Genomic DNA, 18,817 nt, shown 5'->3' on the forward strand with positions numbered 1-18,817 from the left:
ACCCCACGTGGGACCACCCGATCACCTTGTATCCTCCCCCGGCGCTTAGAACGGTGCTCTGCACGTAGTGAGCGCTTAACAAATGCCACTATTATTAGTCTTATTAACCCGTGACCTCTGACTCCCCAGCCCGGGCTCTTTCCACTGAGCCACACCGCTACGCTATTCGTTAAGCGCTTACTCCGCGTCGAGCACTGTTGTGCCGGGTCGGACACGGGCCGTTGGTTCGTCCATTCAGTCGTATTTATTGACCGCTTCCTGTCCCACACGGGGCTCACCGTCTCAATTGCCATTTTACACGTGGGGCTCAGAGAGGTGAAGTGACCCGTCCAAGGCCACACAGTGGGGATTAGAACTCAGGTCCTTCTGACTCCGAGACCCCTGCGCTATCCACTAGCCCATGCTGCCCTCTTTTCTCCCACTCCCATCTCCGTGGCCCGATCCGCCCCTCTTATTCACCCCCTGCCCCAGCCCCGCGGCACCTTGGTATAGATCTGTAATATCATTTATTTCTAGTCACGTCTACGTCCCCCTCGTGGGCCGGGGATGGCGCCCGTCATATCGTCGCATCGGGGCGGCCCGAGCGCTCGCTGAGTGCTCCGCGCTCAGCGGGCACTCGATAAACACAATCGATCAGATGAAAGGGCGAGGTCCGGTGTTCGGCGCGCAGTAGGCGCTCGATAAATACCACCGGTCGACTGAGCAGCCCATCCGGGGACCCGGCTCGCCAGAGGGAGAGATGACGAGGACCGGGAATAAGGAGTCGGAGGGGCCGGGGAAGGCAGGGCCGGGGGCCCGGGGCCGGAGGCAGGGAAGCGGTGAAAGGCCACGAGGGAGGATTTTGCAACCCGATACGGAAGAAGAGAGGTCGCCGGCTCTCACGACCGGCCCTCCGCGGCTCTCTCCCGGTAGGAGCGTTTTTATTCGGAGCCCGGGGGCCGGCCCGGCCGCCTTCATAAGCCCCCGGGGTCCACGGCGTCCCTGGCTCGTACGGCTCGACTAATAAAACTTCTCCCTCTGATTCCGGCCGCCGGGCCAGGCGTCTGGCAAGGAACCGGCTCCGGCCGACTCCGCCCGGATCCCGTGTGTCCGCCTCTCGGGTCCTCTGCCTCCCCGGACCGGGAGACTTGGCCGGTCTGCCGGGGGCCGGGGCAGGGAGGGACGGGGCGTCGCCAAGCCCCTTCCCCCCCGTGCGGGCAGCCGCCGTCCACGGAGCCTCCGAGCGGCCAGGGTCCCGGGGGTCCCGGAGGAGGTGGCCCTCGGCCGGGCCGGGGTCCCTTCCGGCGGCCCCCCTCCTCCCGGCCCACGCCACCGATCGCGGGGGAATTCGCGGCCCCGTCCGGAGCGTCTGGAACTGTTCGGGGCGGGAGGGGGGAGGGGCGGACGGCGGCTTCGGTCGCAACCGGAGGAGTCGACCGCGGTCGACCTCTCCCCTCCGTCCCCCCGACCCCCGACACCCCACGAGCCAACGCGCGGCTCCGGACCCTCCGCTGGGGGCCCGGGGCCTCGCCGGCTCCGGGGGCTCGGACCGGGCCTGACGGGAGGCAGGGGCGGGATCCGGGGCGCTCCCGTTTTGGATGTCCGTGTGGTACTTGCTGAGCGCTTTCTACGCACCGGGCGCTGAACTAAGCCCTGGCGTAGTTACTAATAACGTCGGTATTTGTTAAGCGCTTACCCCGTGCAGAGCGCTGTTCTCAGCGCTGGGGGAGACACAGGGCCATCGGGTCGTCCCACGTGAGGCTCGCCGTCTCTTAATCCCCATTTTCCGGATGAGGTCACCGAGGCGCAGAGAAGTGAAGCGACTTGCCCACAGTCACACAGCTGACCAGTGGCAGAGTGGGGATTCCAACCCATGACCACGTAGTTACAAGCTTATCAAGCGGGACACAGTCCAGGTCCCACGCGGGGCTGGCGGTTCAATCCCCATTTCGAAGATGAGGGAACTGAGGCACAGAGGAGCCAAGTGGCTGGCTCGAGGTCGCACGGCGGACAAGCGGCGGAGCCGGGACGAGGAGCCAGGTCTCCTTCGGACTCCCAGCCGCGGACTCTATCCACTCGGCCACGCTGAGAGCCCCACGTGGGACAACCTGATGACCTTCTATCTCCCCCAGCGCTTAGAACAGTGCTCGGCCCACAGTAAGCGCTCAACCGATACCGACGCCATTGGTATTATAATCGGTCTCGGCCGCGGGCCTGACGCAGGGCACGTAGCGCCGCGTGAAGGCATCGGACGGACGTCGGCCCGCGCCCCGATCTCGGGGGTCCGGCGTCCCGGCCTTTCCGGGCCTGGTTCTGCCAGGGAGAACTCCCGATCCCGGGAAGCGGCGGCCCGGGGGGCGGGGGGGGGGGGGGGGGGGAGGGCGGGGATCTCCGGGCAGCGGGCCTGGACCGGGCCGAGGGGCCCACCTCGCTTTGGCCTGGCTCGCTCGCAGCTGACGGTGGCCAAACACAACAGGTCCTCGCCCTGAGACCGTGATGATCTCTCTCTCTGTCTCTCTGTCTCTGTCTCTCCAGCTCAGAGACCCGGAGGGAACTGGCCACAGTGGGCCTCGAAGTTGGGCGGTCAGACCCTCTTGGGAGGCACACGGCACGGTGCCCGGCACACGGTAAGCGCTTAACAAATATTATTAGGATTATTAACATTCAGCACCAGCGGGGCAAAGCCCCTCCCCCACGGAGAAGCGGCGTGGCCTAGCAGATAGAGCCCAGGCTTGGAAATCGGAATCGGTCGTATCTACTGAGCGCTTCCTGGATGCAGAGCACCGTTCTAAGCGCTCGGGAGAGTGTAAACACGAGAAAATTAGCGGGCACGGTCCCCGCCCATAACCATCTTACAGGCTAGAGGAAGACCCGGGTTCTAATCTCAGCCCTGCCGCCTGCCTGCTGCGTGACCCGGTGCAAGTCACTTTACTTCTCGGTGCCCCTCAGTTCCCTCATCCACCAAATGAGGATTTAAACCGGGACGGGGACCTGATCAACCCGTGTCTACCCCAGGGCTCGCTGTAGCGCCCGGCACCGCTCAAGTGCGTAATAAATACCGCTGAAAGGGAAAACAAAAAACCCACCTGCCACGGTTCTCCGCCGGCTACATCTCAGTCACCGGGCACTGAGGGGGTCCTGCGGTGCCGGGAGAGGGGGCCGTCACCGCCGGGCGGGCGGGGGGGACGTTGCAGGGGAGGGGGTGCTGGCTACGGAGGTGGGGCGTCCTCTCCCCGACGCCCCCGATCTTCTCAGAGGAGGGAGAGTGGCCGAGGGAGCGCGCTGCCCTGTCCCCCCCTTCCGTCAGGACCCCGGGCCCCGTCTTCCTGGCGGGCCCCGAGGGAAAGGGAGGGGGGGCAGACCCCCGGCACCGCCGCCCCGGTCGGGGAGCTTGCGGAGGGCGGACGGGGCAGAGCTGAGGGGCCGGTGGGGGCGTGGGCTGAGGCCGGAGCGTCGGGGGCGGAGCAGGAGGGGGAGGAGGGCCCGAGGGAGCAGGAGAGCCGGGAGACGCTCAGCTCTCCCAGCCGGGGGCGGCGCGTTGGGGTGGGGCCGGAGGGCGAACCCGGCTCGTGCGTCGGCTTCCCGTCGGCGACCCGGCCCCGGGTCGCCCACGGGAGCCGAGGACCCCCGAAACCCTCTCTGCGAGGTCGGGACTCCCCACCCCGGGGTGGCCGGGCGGGGCCGGGGCCCGGCAGTCCAGGTGGGTGCCGGGGCCGCGGTTCCGCCTCAGAGGCCCGGCTCGCTCCGGTAGGCCGTGGGGACCGGGAAGAGGGCAGCCGCGGCCGGCGTGCGCGGGGAGGCTCCGTCGGCCTCGGCCCCCTCCCCGGTCGGTCCCTCGGCCGGAGGCGGAGCCGACCCCTCCCCGCCTCTCCGTCACGGCCCGGAGCCTCCGGGTCTTCCGCCGGGGACGTCTGACGCGTCCAACCGGGGCCGCGCACGGCGTTCGGCGACGGGCGGTAGGCGCGGGTCCGCTGCCAGCATCTCGGCGGCATCCGGTGGGTGCCCCTCTCCGGGCCGGGCCGCCTGGGGAAACGGGGCTCCGCTGCCCGGCGTCCGAGCGGCGCGGCTGAGGCGGCCCCGGAGCCGGAGGCCCCCGCGGCTACGGGCTGAAGGGACCCCCGGGCCCACACGCGCCGTCCGAAACCTGCCGTCCTGACGCCCCGCCACGGGCGGAGCCCGGACCGGGACACAGCCCCACGGCCCCGGCGGCTCCGGGCCCAGCTCCGGGATACGCTCTCCGCCCGCTTCCGGGCTCCGGGTCCCGCCGCGGGATGCCCTCCACGCCCGGCTCCGTGCTCGGCCCCAAAACCCCCACCCCGAGCCCGGATCCACGGTCCGCCACCTCCGAACGCCCGGGGGACCCACGGAGGGCGGCCGGCCCCGGGACCCGTTGACTAAGGTCGGCGGGGAGGGAAACGAGGAGAGCAGCGGGGGCGGGACGGAGGGGAGATCGGCCGGACGCGGGGAATGGAGGGGTCGGCGTGCGGGGGGGATCCACGTGGAGGAACCGGACCGGTTGAGGGCGAGGGGCAAGGACGGCTCCGGCGTGAAGGGAGAAGATGCCGGAGGGGCGCCGTGGACAGAGGGACGGCGGGACGGACGGGGGGGAGAGAGGGGAAGAGGGGCGGTCGAGAGCGGCAGGGGGTGAGGGAGGAGGAGGAAGGGCGGAGGCGTGGTGGCAAAGGCGAGGGGCGGAGAAGACGAGCCCCTCGGGACAGAAGGCGCGGGGGGCGGTCCCTCCGGTCCCAGTTCCGCCGACCCCAGGAGAGACCGCTGAATTGGAAGGCCCCCCGCCCCCCCGCTCCCTGCCGTTCACACCAGCTCACACCAGTTCGCGTCGCCGTGACACATCCCGAGCCCCCGTCAGAGGCCAGCCCGACTTAACCTTTCGACTCGGGGGTCGCATCCCCTCACTGGGCCGGAGACCCTCCCCCCCCGCCGCCCCCGAGAGGAGGCCCCATTCGCGTCCCGGCCCCCGGACGAGCCCCCTCCCCAGTGTGCCCGGAGCAGCGGCGAAGACGACGTTACTGGTAGTATTTATTGAGTGCCCGCCGGATGCAGCGCCCTGTCCGCCGAAGTCCCCCGAGCCCCCGGGCGGCTCCGTCCCGGTCCGGGATGGAGGAGAGCCAGCTTGTCCGTCTTCTCGGACCTCAGCCCTAGAGGACAGAGGCCCCCGCCGCAGCGAGGGGGAGGCGGGCCAGCTCCGAGGGACAACTCCCTTCCCGGGGAGGGCTTGCCGAGGGGACCTTCCGTCTTCCCGCGCTCCCCGGGGTAGGGAGAAAGGACTCTCAGCTGCACATCGCGGCTCGGCCGAGGCCGCTTCGGAGCCCGCGTGTGTTTCCGCGGGGGGCGGGGGCCGCCTCTCGCCGGCGGGGAGGTCCAGGGGCCGGGCTCGGGCGACCGGGGGGGTGGGGGGAGCCCGCGGGAGCGGCGTCGGGGGGGGCGGGGAGACGGCCGGCTCGGCCCGCTCCCCACCGGGGACCGCGACGGGGCCGGAAGGAGCCGGCGGTACCCCCGCCCGCCCTGCCGCCCCCCGACCGTCGACCCGAGCGCCGAGACCGCAGCCCGGGGCCCGGACCCTCTTCGGGACCGGAGTCGGAGAGTGAGACGGGGGCCGGGGGGGGGGGGGGGGGGGGGGGGCGTCCCTCCCGCCCCGCGCCCCTGCGGCCTAATTATGGGGAGGAGGGGCGGTCGCGGGGAGGGGGGACTCTTCTGCCGCGGGCGGAAGCCGGAAGCCCCCCGGAGTTCCCCGAGGCCGAGGCGGCGGGGGGGGGGGGGGCGGGCGGCCGACGTCCGCCCCGCGCGGTGCCCGGGCGGCGCCGGGGCCCCCGCCGGGAGCCGGGCCCGCGGGAGCCCCCGCCGGGCGGGCGGCTCGGCCGGGCCCTCCGGCCCCCGGAGGGGAGGGGGGGCGGGGGCGGGCGGGAGGTGGTCCGGCGGGGGCGGGCCCGGCTCCTACCTGCAGCCGCAGGCCTCCACGACCATGTCCTCGTACTGCTTGTAGACCACGTTGTTGGCCGAGTCGATGAAGAGGATGCTGATGGGGCTGAGGCGGGTGGGCACGCAGCAGGTGGGCGGCGTGGCGTCGGGGTCCATGGAGTTCATGAGCGTCTGGATGACGGCGTGGTTGGTGGGCTCCAGGTGGGAGCGCAGGGGGAACTCGCAGAGCCCGTCGCAGTGGTGGGCCTCGTACTCCAGCGGGGCGATGATCCAGTCGTCCCAGCCCATGTCCTTGAAGTTGACGTGCAGGGCCTTGCGGGCGCAGCGGGCCTTGGCGCTCTTGCCGGGCCGCTTGCCCTGGCGGGCGGCCAGCGGGGCCCGGCGCTTCCGCCGCTGGCTGAACAGGTACTCGTAGACGGTCTGGTCGTCCTGGCCGGACCGCGCCTTGATCTCGTCGAAGAACAGGTCCCGCCGCTCCGTGCGGCCGAACACCAGGAAGAGGGCCCGCTCGTGCACGGGCCGGCCGGCGCGGCCGAAGCCCAGGGCCCGGAGGTCCAGCGGCCGGCCCCGCTCCACCGCCTCCAGCTCCAGGCACAGCTGGGTCGCGGTCTTGAAGCTGCGGGCCAGCTTCCGGACGTCGAACACCTCCCAGCGGGGGCCCTCCGCCGGCCCCGCCGCCCGGCTGTCCAGCAGGACGGGACCCGCCTGCCGGCCGCCGGGGCAGCCGGACAGCCTCAGCTGGGCCGCCCTCCCGCCCGCCGCGGGCTTGCGGGGGCCCGGCGGCCTCCGCCGCAGGACGCGCAGCTCCGCGCCCAGCAGCCCGTCCCTCTCCAGGGCGCCGAGGTCGAACACGTACCGCTGCTTCCGCACCGCCGACGCCGTCCGGTCATCTGTCGGGGGAGGAGGGGGGCGGAGGGAGAGAGACCACGCGGGCCCGTCAGGGACGGACGCCGGCCCCCCCGCCCCGTCTGGGGTCGCCGCGCGCGGGCGGGACCGCGGGCGAGGTGGCGGGAGGCCGGGTGCCCCGGGACGAGGGCTGCACCCCGCTGGGGCGGCGCGTGTGTCGGGGGCGGGGGGACGATCCGCCGACGGCGCAAGACCCTGTGCGAGCGCCAGAGACCTCCCGCGGGCGCGTTTGGGAGACCCCGGGACGGCGAGAGACGGCGTGCCGGGGGCCGGGAGAGACCCGGAGAGCGGGCGCGGGTGCGCGCGCGTGCGGAGGAGGGAGGCCGTAGGCGACCGTGAGTGAAACCGCGCCGCACGGGGAGAGACGGGGCGGGTGAGTGTGAGAGACGAAGGCCAGAGAGGGGCCGCGGGTGCTCGGGAGAACCGGTGTGGGGGAGATGATGTGTGCGCCTGAGTCGGAGAGGGACGGCACGTGAGCGTGGAAGGAGATCCGCGTGAGAGGTTCTGTGTGTGTGAGAGAGAGATCCAGTGGGTCCTTTACCCCTAACCCTCCTCTGCGGTTAGAGAAACATTCATTTGTCGCTCCCAGAGGCGACCGATTGGCCTTTAAACCGGCCCTCTTCTCCCTCCCTCCGGCCCCCTCCCCAGCGCCCCGGGCCCCGGGCCCCGTTTTATGAGTCTGCAAAGAGTCACGGATTCCCCGGCGGCCCCCGGCCCCTCGACCCACCCCCCGCCCCGCCAGCGGGGCCGGGCCTCTCCGCTTTCGGCGGTTCCCCCCGGCCCCGCGGAGACCCCCCCCCGAGGGCCGGAGAAACCGCCCCCTCCCGGGGGGCGGTGCTGCCGAGGGGGGGCCGTGCTGGGGAGCCCCGAGGGGTGGAGGGGGGTGTGCGGGCGGGAACCGGGGGGGGCGGAGGGCTCGCCGCCGCGGCCTCCGGCCCGCCGCCTTCCTGGGGCGGGGGGTCCCGGGCGATCCTAACCCCCGGCCCCGGCCCGCCCCAGCGCGCTCCGGTGGGGAAGGAGCGGGAGCGGCTCCCCCGCGGAGGGGTCGACGGCAGCCGGGGGCCGGGCGGGGCGGACGGGAGGGGGTGCCCGCGGCCCCTCCCCCCCGCCCCCCCGAGCTCCCCGCCGGCCCCGGGCCCCCCGGCTCACCTTGCCCTTTGTCTATGAAGCTGGTGATGGTGTTGGCCAGCCCGGCCTCCAGTTTCACGCTGCCGTTGACCCCCTTGCGTCCGGCGTCGGACAGCGTCCGGTAGAGGGACAGCATGTACTCGTGGGGGGTCACGGGGGGAGGGCGGAAGGGCTCCCTGGGCTCCCTCGGGGTCCCGGGCCCCTCGGCCGCCTTCGGCGGGAAGGGGCCGGGCGAGGAGGCCCCCTTGGGGGGCGCCTTTCCGCCCCGGGCCGGGGGCCCGGGGGCCCCCGCCTGCCCGCCGGCCGGGGCGGGCCCCGGCTTGGGATCCGCGCCTCCCGGCCTGGGGGGCGCCTTCTTGGGCAGCCGGGCGGCCCCGGCCTGGGCCCTGGCGCCGGCCGCCCCTCCGCCGCCCGGCCCGTGGCCTCCGGGCCTGAAGCCGGCCCCGGCCGGCGGGCCCCTCTCCTCGGCGTCCGCTCTGGCCGGGCCCGGCCTGGGGCCCGGGGGCCCGGGTCCCGGCTTGGGGGCGCTCAGGCCGCCGGACAGGAGGTGGGCGTCCAGCCAGGTCAGGTGCCACAGCAGGACGGTGAGGAGGCGTGGAGGTCTCATCCTCTGGCGGGCGGCTGCGGGGGCCCACGGGAAACGGCGGCGGGGACGGCGCCTCTGGCCCGGCGGCAGCGACCCTGGGGCGAGGGGCTCCTCGGAGGCGGCGACAGCGGGGATCGCGGGACGGGCGGCGGGAGCGGGGACCGCGCCCGCGGGGCCGAGCTCTGGGCTCCCGCCGGGGCCGTGCGCCCGTCCGGCCCCATCGCGGCGATGCCCGCGGGCCCGGGGCGCCCCGGTCCCCCCTCGGCCGCCGTCCGAAGCGGAGCGTCCCGGAGAAGGGCGAGCCGGCCCCGCCGCCCCCTCTCCTCCCGCACGACTGACCGGCCGTCTGAAGGAGGCTTCTTTAAAGCTCACGGTTCCTTCCAAGAGGGAAGCGATGGTGTAATGTTGCCCCTGTGCTCCAGTTTGTTTAAAGTTTTGAACCCTTTCCAGGGAAAATATTTCACACACACACACACACACACACCCCCCCCACTCACACACTCACACGCACGCACGCACACACACACACACACACACACAGACCTGCAGGTGCTCAGAAACCCCCTCGCAAACCCAAACGCAGGAACTGCAAAGGGAATTCCAAAAAAACCCAGTTAATTACTCTCTGATGTCATGCTGTCTAAACTCATTTAAGTGCGCTATATTTATGGGGGGAAAAAAAAACCTCGTGCCCGCCCTTTCCCCTGCCCGCCTCGCGGGCCCCCTCGCGCTCCCCGGAGGGACCCCGGGCCGCCCCCTCGGGGCGAGGGGTCGGGACGCTGACCTGCGGCCGGGAGTCCGGTCCTCCCGGCCGGGAGCCGGAGGGGAGGCCTCGGTGGTCCGGGCCGGACCCTCAGAGGGGGCGGAGAGAGGGCCGACGGGGACGGGCGTGGGGGGCTGTCGGGGGGACGGGGCTGGGGACGGAGTCCGGGGGGTACGCGAGGGACGGGAACGTTACCCCAAATAAGGCCGCCCGTGCCGGCGCCGGAAGAACCCGAGAGAGCGTCCGGCTCCGTAAGCCCAGGACCGGACCCGACGGGAACGGGCAGAGCCGAGCCAGGTGGAGCCGGGCCGGGCGGGGCCGGGACAGGACGGACGGGGCAGAACCCGGGAGGGCGGAGCCGGGCGGAGCAGGGTTGGACGGGGCCGGGGCCGGCCGCGCGGGGCGAAGCCGGGTAGACCGGGACCGGACTGGCGAGAGCGAGGCCGGACGGGCAGAGCCGGGTAGAACGGGGCCGGACACGGGAGGGTCGGGCGGAGCGGGACCGGGCCGGGCCGACCACCCAGGGCCGGGCTGGACGAGGCAAACCCAGGGAGGGCAGGGCCGGGCCGGGCCGGGCCCGACAGGGGAGGGCCCGACGGGGCAGAGCCGGGCCGGGCCGGGCCGGACGGGGCTAGGGAGGGCCTAGGGCAGGGTGGGCGGCGCAGGGCCCGGCGGTCCCCGTGTCCGGCCCCGCTCCTCCCCAGAGGCGCGGGGATGGGCGGGCGGCGGCCCGCGGGGCGGTGGGCTCCCCGGCCCTGGCGGGCCGGGGCCTGGAGCGGCATCGCCCCCTGGAGGTGCCGGGCCACCGCCGCCGCTCCGCCGGCCGCCCGGGCCCGACCCGGGGCCGGGGCACGGGGCCGGGCACCGGGACCGGCCCCGCCCGGGGGAGAGGCCCGCGCCGGCCCGGGGGACCGACGGGGACGCGGACGGCCCGGCGGGCCGGAGACCGACACCCAGAGACCCAGAGAGGCGCACAGAGACGGGGAGATCTCGGGCGCCCCGTCAGCCTCCCCTCCGGCCTCCCCGTCTCCAGCCCCTCCCCTCCGTCGAGCGGACCGGCGACGCCTCCTCGGAAACTTCCGAGGGGCCCCTTCTCCTTGCCCGGGGCGGAAAGTCCAGACCGCCGCCCTCGAGCCTTTCCACCCCTCGATCGGCGGTATTCACTGGGTGCTCACTCGGTGCAGAGCGCCGTACCGGGCGCCTGGGGGAGGACACCAGGACAGAGGCGGCAGCCGGACGGACGTCAATAACAATCAATTACGGATACGTACGCAAAGGGTGTGGGGCTGAAGGCGGGGTGAATGGAGGGGGCAAATCCAAGGTCAGAGGTGAGGCGGAAGGGAGTGGGACAAGAGGAGATGAGGGCTCAGGGAAGGCCTCTACCAGCCGACCCCTCCTCATTGTCCCGCGCCCTTCTCCCACCACTCTCCAGCGTGCTTTCCTAGCGTTCTCTGCCCTCGAGAGAACTGTCCGCTCTGCGGTGGCTTCTTTCCCATCTCTTTCCGACGGGCCCGTGTCTCCCCTTCCCGAAAGGAACCCCCCTCGACCCCACGGCTCCCTCCAGTTATTGCCCCGCCTCCCTCCTACCCTTCCTCTCCTCGAGCGAGTCGTCTTCCCCCGCCGTCTCAAATCCCCCTCCTCCAGTTCCCTCCTCGATCCCCTCAAACTGGTTTCCGTCCCCTCTACCCCACAGAGACCGCCCTCCCCGAGGTCACCGACGCTCTCCTTCTCGCCGGGTCCGGCGGCCTCTACGCCGTCCTCATCCTCCTCCGCCTCTCAGCCACCCCTTTCTCCTGGAGACGCCCTCCCACCTCGGCTTCACCGTCGCTGTCCCCTCCTGGTTCTCCTCCTCTCTCTCCGGCCGCTCATTCTCAGTCTCTTTCGCCGGCTCTTCCTCTTCCTCCCACCCCCTAGGTTCAGTTCCGGTCCCCTTCTCTTCTCCATCTATAGCCGCTCCCTCGGAGAACTCGTGGGCTCCCCAGATTTCGACTACCGCCCGTATGAGGACGATACCCACGTCCACGTCTCCAGCCCCGCTCTCTCTCTCTGCGGCCTCTCGTTTCCTCCCGCCTTCAAGACACCTCTACTTGGATGTCCTCCCGTCACCTCGAGCTTAACGGATCCAAAACAGAACTCCTCATCTTCCCACCCAAACCCTGTGCTCCCCGCGACTTTCCCATCCCTGGAGACGGTCTCCGAGGCCCGTAGCCTGGGCGTTGTCCTTGACTCCTCTCGTTCAGTAGTATTCATTGAGCGCTTACTAGGTGCAGAGCACTGTACTAAGCGCTTGGAATGAACCAGTCGGCAACAGATAGAGACGGTCCCTGCCGTTTGACGGGCTTACGGTCTAATCTCACTCGTCCGAGCCGCATATTCAACCCATCCCTAAATCCCGTTGGTCCGACACCTTCACCACACGGCTGAAATCCGCCTTTCCTCTCCATCCAAGCTATCGCCACACCGATCCAAGGTCCTCTCCCGCCTTGATTACCGAATCCGCCTCGTTGCTGACCTCCCTGCCTCCCGTCTCTCCCCACTTCCAGTTCATACTTCACTCTCCTGCCTGGATCATCGTTCTCCAGGAACGTTGGGTCCGCGTCTCCCTACTCCTCAAGAACCTCCCGTGGCTGCCCATCCACCTCCACGTCAGACAGAAACTCCGCCCGGTCGGCTTTCCAGCGCTCGATCCCCTTGCTCCGGCCCATCTCGCCTCGCTGCTCTCCTACTACAATCCAGCCCTCACGTTGCTCTCCTCTAACGCCAATTTACTCGACGTACTTCGATCTCTTCTGTCTCACGCCCGACGTCCCGCCCACGTCCCGCCTCCGGCCTGGAAGGCCCTCCCCTTTCCGATCCGACGATTACACTCCCCACCTTCGGAGCCTTTTTGAAGGCTCATCTCCAAGAGGTCTTCCCTGACCGAGGCCTCGTTTCCTCTTTTCCCACCCCCTTCTCTCTCACTCTGAATTGCTCCCTTCGCTCATCACCCCCCCGACTGCCCCCAGACACTTCCGTAAATAGCCGTAATTGACTTATTTATATTCGTGACTGTCTCCCCCTCTAGACCACTGTGAGCAGGGAATGTGTCCATTACACTACCCTGGTGTCCTCCCCCCACCCCAGGCGCTGAGTACAGTCTCCGCACACGGTAAACGCTCAATGAATACGATTGGTCGATCGATTGGTCTTGTCGTTCCCCCGGCCTGGAAAACGCCGTTCTCCCCTCGAACCCGCCAAGCCACCTCCCTCACCTTCTAACGCCGTCTACAAAACCGCCTCCTCCGGGAGGCTTTCTCCGATTGATTCCCACCTCCCTTTCCAGCCTTACTGTGTGCGGAACATTGTGCCAGGCGCTCGGGAGAGTACAAGGGGAAGCAGCGAAAGTGGATAGAGCCTGGGCCTGGGAGTCAGCAGGTCATGGGTTCTAATCCTGGACTCTGCCACTTGCCTGTTGCGTGTCACTTCACTTCTCTGAGTCTCAGTTACCTCAGCTGTAAAATGGGGATCAAGAGCGTGGGCCCTACGCGGGACAGGGACTGTGTCCCATCTGATTACCTGTAATGACAATAAGCGCCGCTACGTGCCAAGCACCGTTCTAAGCACTGGGGTACGTACACGGTCATCGGGTGGTCCCACGTCGGGGCTCACGGTCTTAATCCCCATTTTACAGGTGAGGGAACTGAGGCCTGGGGAAGCCAAGCGACTTGCCCAAGGTTATACAGCAGACAACTGGCGGAGCCGGGATTAGAACCCATGCCCCTGTGGCTTCCGGGCCCGGGCTCTAGCCACTGGGCCACGCTACCGAGACAGTGCTTGCCACATAGTAAGCACTTAACGGAGCAGCGCGGCTCAGCGGAAAGAGCACGGGCTTCGGAGTCAGAGGTCATGGGCTCGAATCCCGGCTCGGCCACTCGTCAGCTGTGTGACTTTGGGCGAGTCACTTCACTTCTCTGTGCCTCGGTTCCCTCATCTGTAAAATGGGGATGAAGACCGTGAGCCCCAGGTGGGACGACCCGAATCCCCGGTGTCCACCCCAGCCCTTAGAACAGGGCTCGGCACATAGTAAGCGCTTAACAGATACCAACGCTATTATTATTATCATCTCTCCCAGGGTTTAGAACGGCGCTCCACACGTAGTAAGCGCTTCACAGATATCATCATCATCATCATCATCATCATCATTACAATAGAACGATAATAGGACACATTCCCCGCCCACGGCGAGCTTACAGTCAGTGGAGACGGGCCCGGCTGCACAGGCCCCGTCTCTGCAGGCGCAAGCGCCCCGAGATGGGGGTGGTGGCGGGGAGCGAGGCTCGGGGTGGGGGGGTGGGCGTTCTCGGGGGGCCAAGTGTTCCCAGGCCCGGGCCTAGGCCAGCACGGGGGGCGGGGAGGGGGCGGGACCCGGGGGACTCGTTAGCCCTCAGTAAACTGTGACTAATTGCTCCTGTCCCCTTCGGTAATTGCAACCAGATGCCGCGCCTGGCAGTGCCTCACGGTCGACATCTTTAATGGCCAGGAAGTAGGGTCCCCAGCCCCCACCTCCCCGGCCGCCCCCTCGCCAGCTCGCCCCGCACCGGGAGCTTGGCGAAACCGCCCTCGGCCCAGGAACCCGGGCCCGGGATCGCGGCCCGGCCGACCGAGCCCCGACCCGGGAGTCGGAGGACGTGGGTTCTAACCCGGGCTCGGCTGCTGGGTGAGCTTGGGCACGGCGTCGCTTCCCTTCTCCGGGCCTCAGTCGCCTCATCTGTAAAACGGGGATTAAGACGGTGAGCCTCGTGCGGGACAGGGACTGCGTCCGACCTGATCGCCTATCTCCCGCCTGACCTCTCGCCCACTTTCTGCCACGCGTTGGTTGAGCGGATACCGAGTCCCGGACAGAGCGATGGGGAGAGTCCAATACGACCATGAGCAGACACGCTCCCTGTCCACGACGAGCTTACGGTCTAGAGAGGGAGAGACGGACGTGAATATCAATCAGTGAATGACAGATATGGGCTGGGGGGGGGGTGGGGGGGGAGAACAAAGGGAGCAAGTCGGGGGGACGCAGAGGGGAGTGGGAGAAGGGGAAAGCGGGGCTTAGTCAGAGAAGGCCTCTCGGAGGAGGCGGGCCTTCGATAAGGCTTTGAAGCGGGGCGGGAGAAGGCCGTCGTCTGACCGACGTGAGGAGGGCGGCCGTTCCGGGCCAGAGGCGGGACGCGGGTGAGGGGTCGGAGGCGCGATAGGTGAAATCGAGGCGTAATAATAACAATAACGTTGGCATCTGTTAAGCGCTTACTATGTGCCGAGCACTGTTCTAAGCGCTGGGGGAGATACAGGGTCAGCAGGTTGTCCCACCTGGGGCTCACGGTCTTAATCCCCATTTTACAGATGAGGGAACTGAGACACGGAGAAGTGAAGTGACTTGCCCACAGTCACCCAGCTGACAAGTGGCGGAGCCGGGATTCGAACCCATGACCCCTGACTCCCAAGCCCGGGCTAATCGAGGCATCAGCATCATAATAATGTTGGTATGCGTTAGGTGCTCACTATTGCAGGGCACCGTTCTAAGCGCCGGGGGAGATACAAGGTCATCGGGTTGTCCCACGCGAGGCTCACGGTTAATCCCCATTTTACAGACGAGGTCACCGAGGCCCAGAGAAGTGAAGTGACTTGCCCTCAGTCACCCCGCTGACAAGTGGCAGAACCGGGATTGGAACCCATGACCTCTGACTCCCAAGCCCGGGCTCTTTCCACTGAGCCACGCTGCTTCTCAATAGCGAGAGGGTTAGCGATAGCCTGTATCTACCCCAGCTCTCAGAACAGTGCTTGCCACATAGTAAGCGCTTCACAAAGACTTTACTTTTTATTATTATTACGTGGGGGGGGGGGGGTGTCCGCCCCAGGCCAAGGCCCACTCAGCCAATCAATCAATAGCGCTTATCGGGTACATGCTGCGTGCAGAGCCCCGCGCAAAGGGCTGGGGAGGGTCCAAGAGAGGCACGGAGTCCTACTTGGACCGTACGACCCAGAGGGACAGGGATTACGTCCACGATCTCGCACCCGGCGCTTAGGACGGCGCCTGGCCCCCGCTAAGCGCTCAGCAAATACCACGGTTATCGTTCCAGAGCGGACCTGTGATGGAAGCGGAGGACAGGGCAAGAGGCCCGGTTCGGCGGCTACGGCCGGCGGCCGGATGCAAGGCTGAGGGCGAGGGGTGGGCGTGCGAGGTCCCGGGGGCCCGTCCTGGCCCGGGTGCGGCAGCGCGGGGGGTTCGTTCGTTCATTCGATCGTATTTCTTGAGCGCTTATTACATGCAGACCACTGTACTAAGCGCTGGGAAAGTACAATTCAGCACTAAAGAGAGACAATCCCTGCCCACGCTGGGTTTACAATCTAGAAGGGGGAAGACAGACAACGAAACAAACAGGCATCAGTATCCATAAGTAGAATTATAATAATAATAATAATAATAATAATAATGTTGGTATTTATTAAGCGCTTACTATGTGCCGAGCACTGTTCTAAGCGCTGGGGTAGACACAGGGGAATCGGGTCGTCCCACGTGGGGCTCACAGTCTTAATCCCCATTTTACAGATGAGGGAACTGAGGCACAGAGAAGTTAAGTGACTCGCCCACAGTCACACAGCCGACAAGTGGCAGATCTGGGATTCGAACTCATGAGCCCTGACTCCAAAGCCCGTGCTCTTTCCACTGAGCCACGCTGCTTCTCCTAGATATAGGAGATATCTTATATCTATTGTATATATATTGTATATATATTATAGATATATACAAATCGAAACAAGCAAACAGGCATCAGTATAAATCAATAGAAGTAGCGATCTATACACGCTGCGCCTCGATTTCCGCATCTGTAAATGGGGATGAAGCCCGTGAGCCCCATGTGGGACAGGGACTGCAACCAGCCCGATTCACTTGTAAACACCCCGACGCTTAGAACGGTGCTTGGCACAGAGTAAGCGCTTAATGAGAACCACAGTTCTTAGACTGGAAGCTTGGTGCGGGCAGGGATCACGTCTACCGACTCATGGTGCTCTCCTAAATGCTTAGTACAGTGCTCAGCACACAGTAGGCACTCGATAAATAGAAACGATCGATCGATAACGACGAGGTAACGGGTCTGTAAAACGGTCGGAGGGTGGTGGGGTAAGCTGGTAATAGTAACGTCATGAGAAGCAGCGCGGCTCAGTGGAAAGAGCCCGGGCTGTGGAGTCGGAGATCATGGGTTCGAACCCCGGCTCTGCCACTCGTCAGCTGTGTGACTGTGGGCGAGTCACTTCACTCCTCTGGGCCTCGGTGACCTCATCTGTAAAATGGGGATGAAGACCGTGAGCCTCACGGGGGGACAACCTGATTCCCCTGTATCTCCCCCAGCGCTTTAGAGCAGTGCTCTGCACCTAGTAAGCGCTTAACAAATACCAACATTATTATTATTGGTTAAGCGCTTACTAGGTGCAGAGCACATAGGAGGAGCAGCGTGGCTCAGTGGCAAGAGCCCGGGCTCTGGAGTCAGAGGTCATGAGTTCGAATCCCAGCTCTGCCACTTGTCAGCTGTGTGACTGTGGGCCAGTCACTTCTCTGGGCCTCAGTGACCTCATCTGTAAAACGGGGATGAAGACGGTGAGCCCCACGTGGGACATCCTGATTCCCCTGTGTCTCCCCCAGCGCTTAGAACGGTGCTCGGCGCATAGTAGGCGCTTAACGAATACCAACATTATTAACATTATTATTAGAGCACCGTTCTAAGCGCTGGGGCAGATACAGGGTAATCAGATCGTCCCACTTGAGCCTCACAGTCTTCATCCCCATTTGACAGATGAGGTCACCGAGGCCCGGAGAAGTGAAGCGACTCGGCCACGGTCCCACAGCTGACGAGTGGCAGAGGGGGGATTCGAACCCATGACCTCTGACTCCCAAGCCCGGGCTCTTGCCACTGAGCCCCGCTGCTTCTCTTGATTCAAAATATTGAATGAGTGAACCTAGCGAGCGCTTAACAAATCCCCTACTCATGATAACGAGGACGGCTACTAATAGTCAATACGATCGAATGGGATGCCAGGCTCGGGCCCGTCCGCCAGGCCCCAGCGTTGCCATGGAGACGGCCTCCCCCCGCCCCCTCCCCCCTCCCGTGAGGCCCCGCTCCGGAGCGGGGCGTCTCTGCGCAGACTCCGCGGGCGGCGCATGCGCACGAGCGAGCCCGAAGGCCTGAGGGCGGCGGCCGGGGGCCCGACCCCGTCCCTTTCCCGCTTCCCCGCCTCCCCGCCCGCCCAGCCCGTCCCTCGCCACCGACCTTGGCGCGGGACCCGCCGGCGGGGCTCCCGGCGGCCGCTCCGTCCCCATCCCCGCCGCTTCGCCGCCCAAGGAGGGGCCGCCGTGACGCCGCCGCCCTGCCCGACTCCAACATGGCGGACGGGAGGCGAGGCCTCGCTGCGCCTGCGCGGAAAGGAGAGCGGCCCCTCCGCCTCCCGGTCCCGCTCAATGCCGCCGCGGGGGGTCAAAGGTCAACATGCCTCCTCCTCCTCCTCCTCCGGCCAAAAGAGCGGGAGACGGGGGGCGGGGTTTGTGCTTTGCCCCGGGCCCCTCCCCTCCCCTCCCCTCCCCTCCCCTCCCCTCCCCCCCGGGTCCGGGGTCCCGTCCTGTCCTTGCCCGCGCGGGAATCCGTGGAGCCGGCGGGAGCCTGCGCGGTAACGGTCCGGTCCCGGGCTGGGAGGGGGCGGGAGGGATGGGGGGAGGGTCCCGCCCCGAGCCCCGCATCCCTCCCCGGCGGCCCGCCGGACGCCGAGGGGACGACCCCCCCCCCCCCATCCCACACCCCCGACCCTCTCCGTCTCCTGGGGAAAGGGACCCGAGCCGTCTGCGGGCCTCCATCCCTGGACCGGACAGGCCGGGACCGGCCCCTGCTTTTTCGGGGAATCCTGGACCGGTTTCCCGGGGAGGAGCAGGGCAGGACCAGCCCCTGCCTCATCAGGAAACGCTGGACCAGTTCCCCGGGGAGGAGCAGGGCAGGGCGGGACCAGCCCCCGCCTCTTCGGGGGACCCTGGATCGGTCCCCCGGGGAGGGGCTGGGCAGGGCAGGGCAGGGCAGGGCAGGGCGGGACCTGCCCCTGCTTCTTCAGGGAACCCTGGACCGGTCCCCCGGGCAGGATCTGGGCAGGGCCGGGCACGATCAGCCCCCGCCTCTTCGGGGCACCCTGGACCAATTCCCCAGGGATGGAGCCGGGCAGGGCAGGACCAGCCCTGCCTCTTCAGGGGACCCTGGACCCGGTCCCTCGGGGAGGGGCAGGGCAGGACCAGCCCCTGCCTCCTCAGGGGACCCTGGTCCGGGCCTCTAGATAGGGGCTGGGCGTGCCAGGCCAGGCCAGGCCAGGGCAGGATCAGCCCCTGCCTCTTCAGGGAACCCTGGATCGGTCCCCCGGGGAGGAGCCGGGCAGGGCAGGACCGGCCCCTGCCTGTCCCGGGGAGCCTGGACCAGTCCTCTAGATAGGGGCCGGGCCGGGCCAGGGCAGGACCAACC

The 18,817-nt window shown here is 67.8% G+C and overlaps 1 protein-coding gene across 1 annotated transcript; it reads right to left on the reverse strand.

Annotated features, from left to right (window-relative positions):
- Positions 1-5,902: 5,902 nt before the first annotated feature.
- GDF5 (growth differentiation factor 5) lies at positions 5,903-8,674 on the reverse strand. The gene is made up of 2 exons (XM_029048664.2): positions 7,972-8,674; positions 5,903-6,806 (listed from the first exon to the last, which is right to left on the reverse strand). The coding sequence occupies exons 1-2, from the start codon at positions 8,555-8,557 to the stop codon at positions 5,932-5,934; spliced, it is 1,461 nt and encodes a 486-aa protein (XP_028904497.1). The 5' UTR covers positions 8,558-8,674; the 3' UTR covers positions 5,903-5,931.
- Between the last annotated feature and the right edge of the window lie 10,143 nt (positions 8,675-18,817).

The sequence above is a fragment of the Ornithorhynchus anatinus genome, chromosome 21 (assembly GCF_004115215.2).
Source record: "Ornithorhynchus anatinus isolate Pmale09 chromosome 21, mOrnAna1.pri.v4, whole genome shotgun sequence".
Lineage (NCBI taxonomy): Eukaryota > Metazoa > Chordata > Mammalia > Monotremata > Ornithorhynchidae > Ornithorhynchus > Ornithorhynchus anatinus.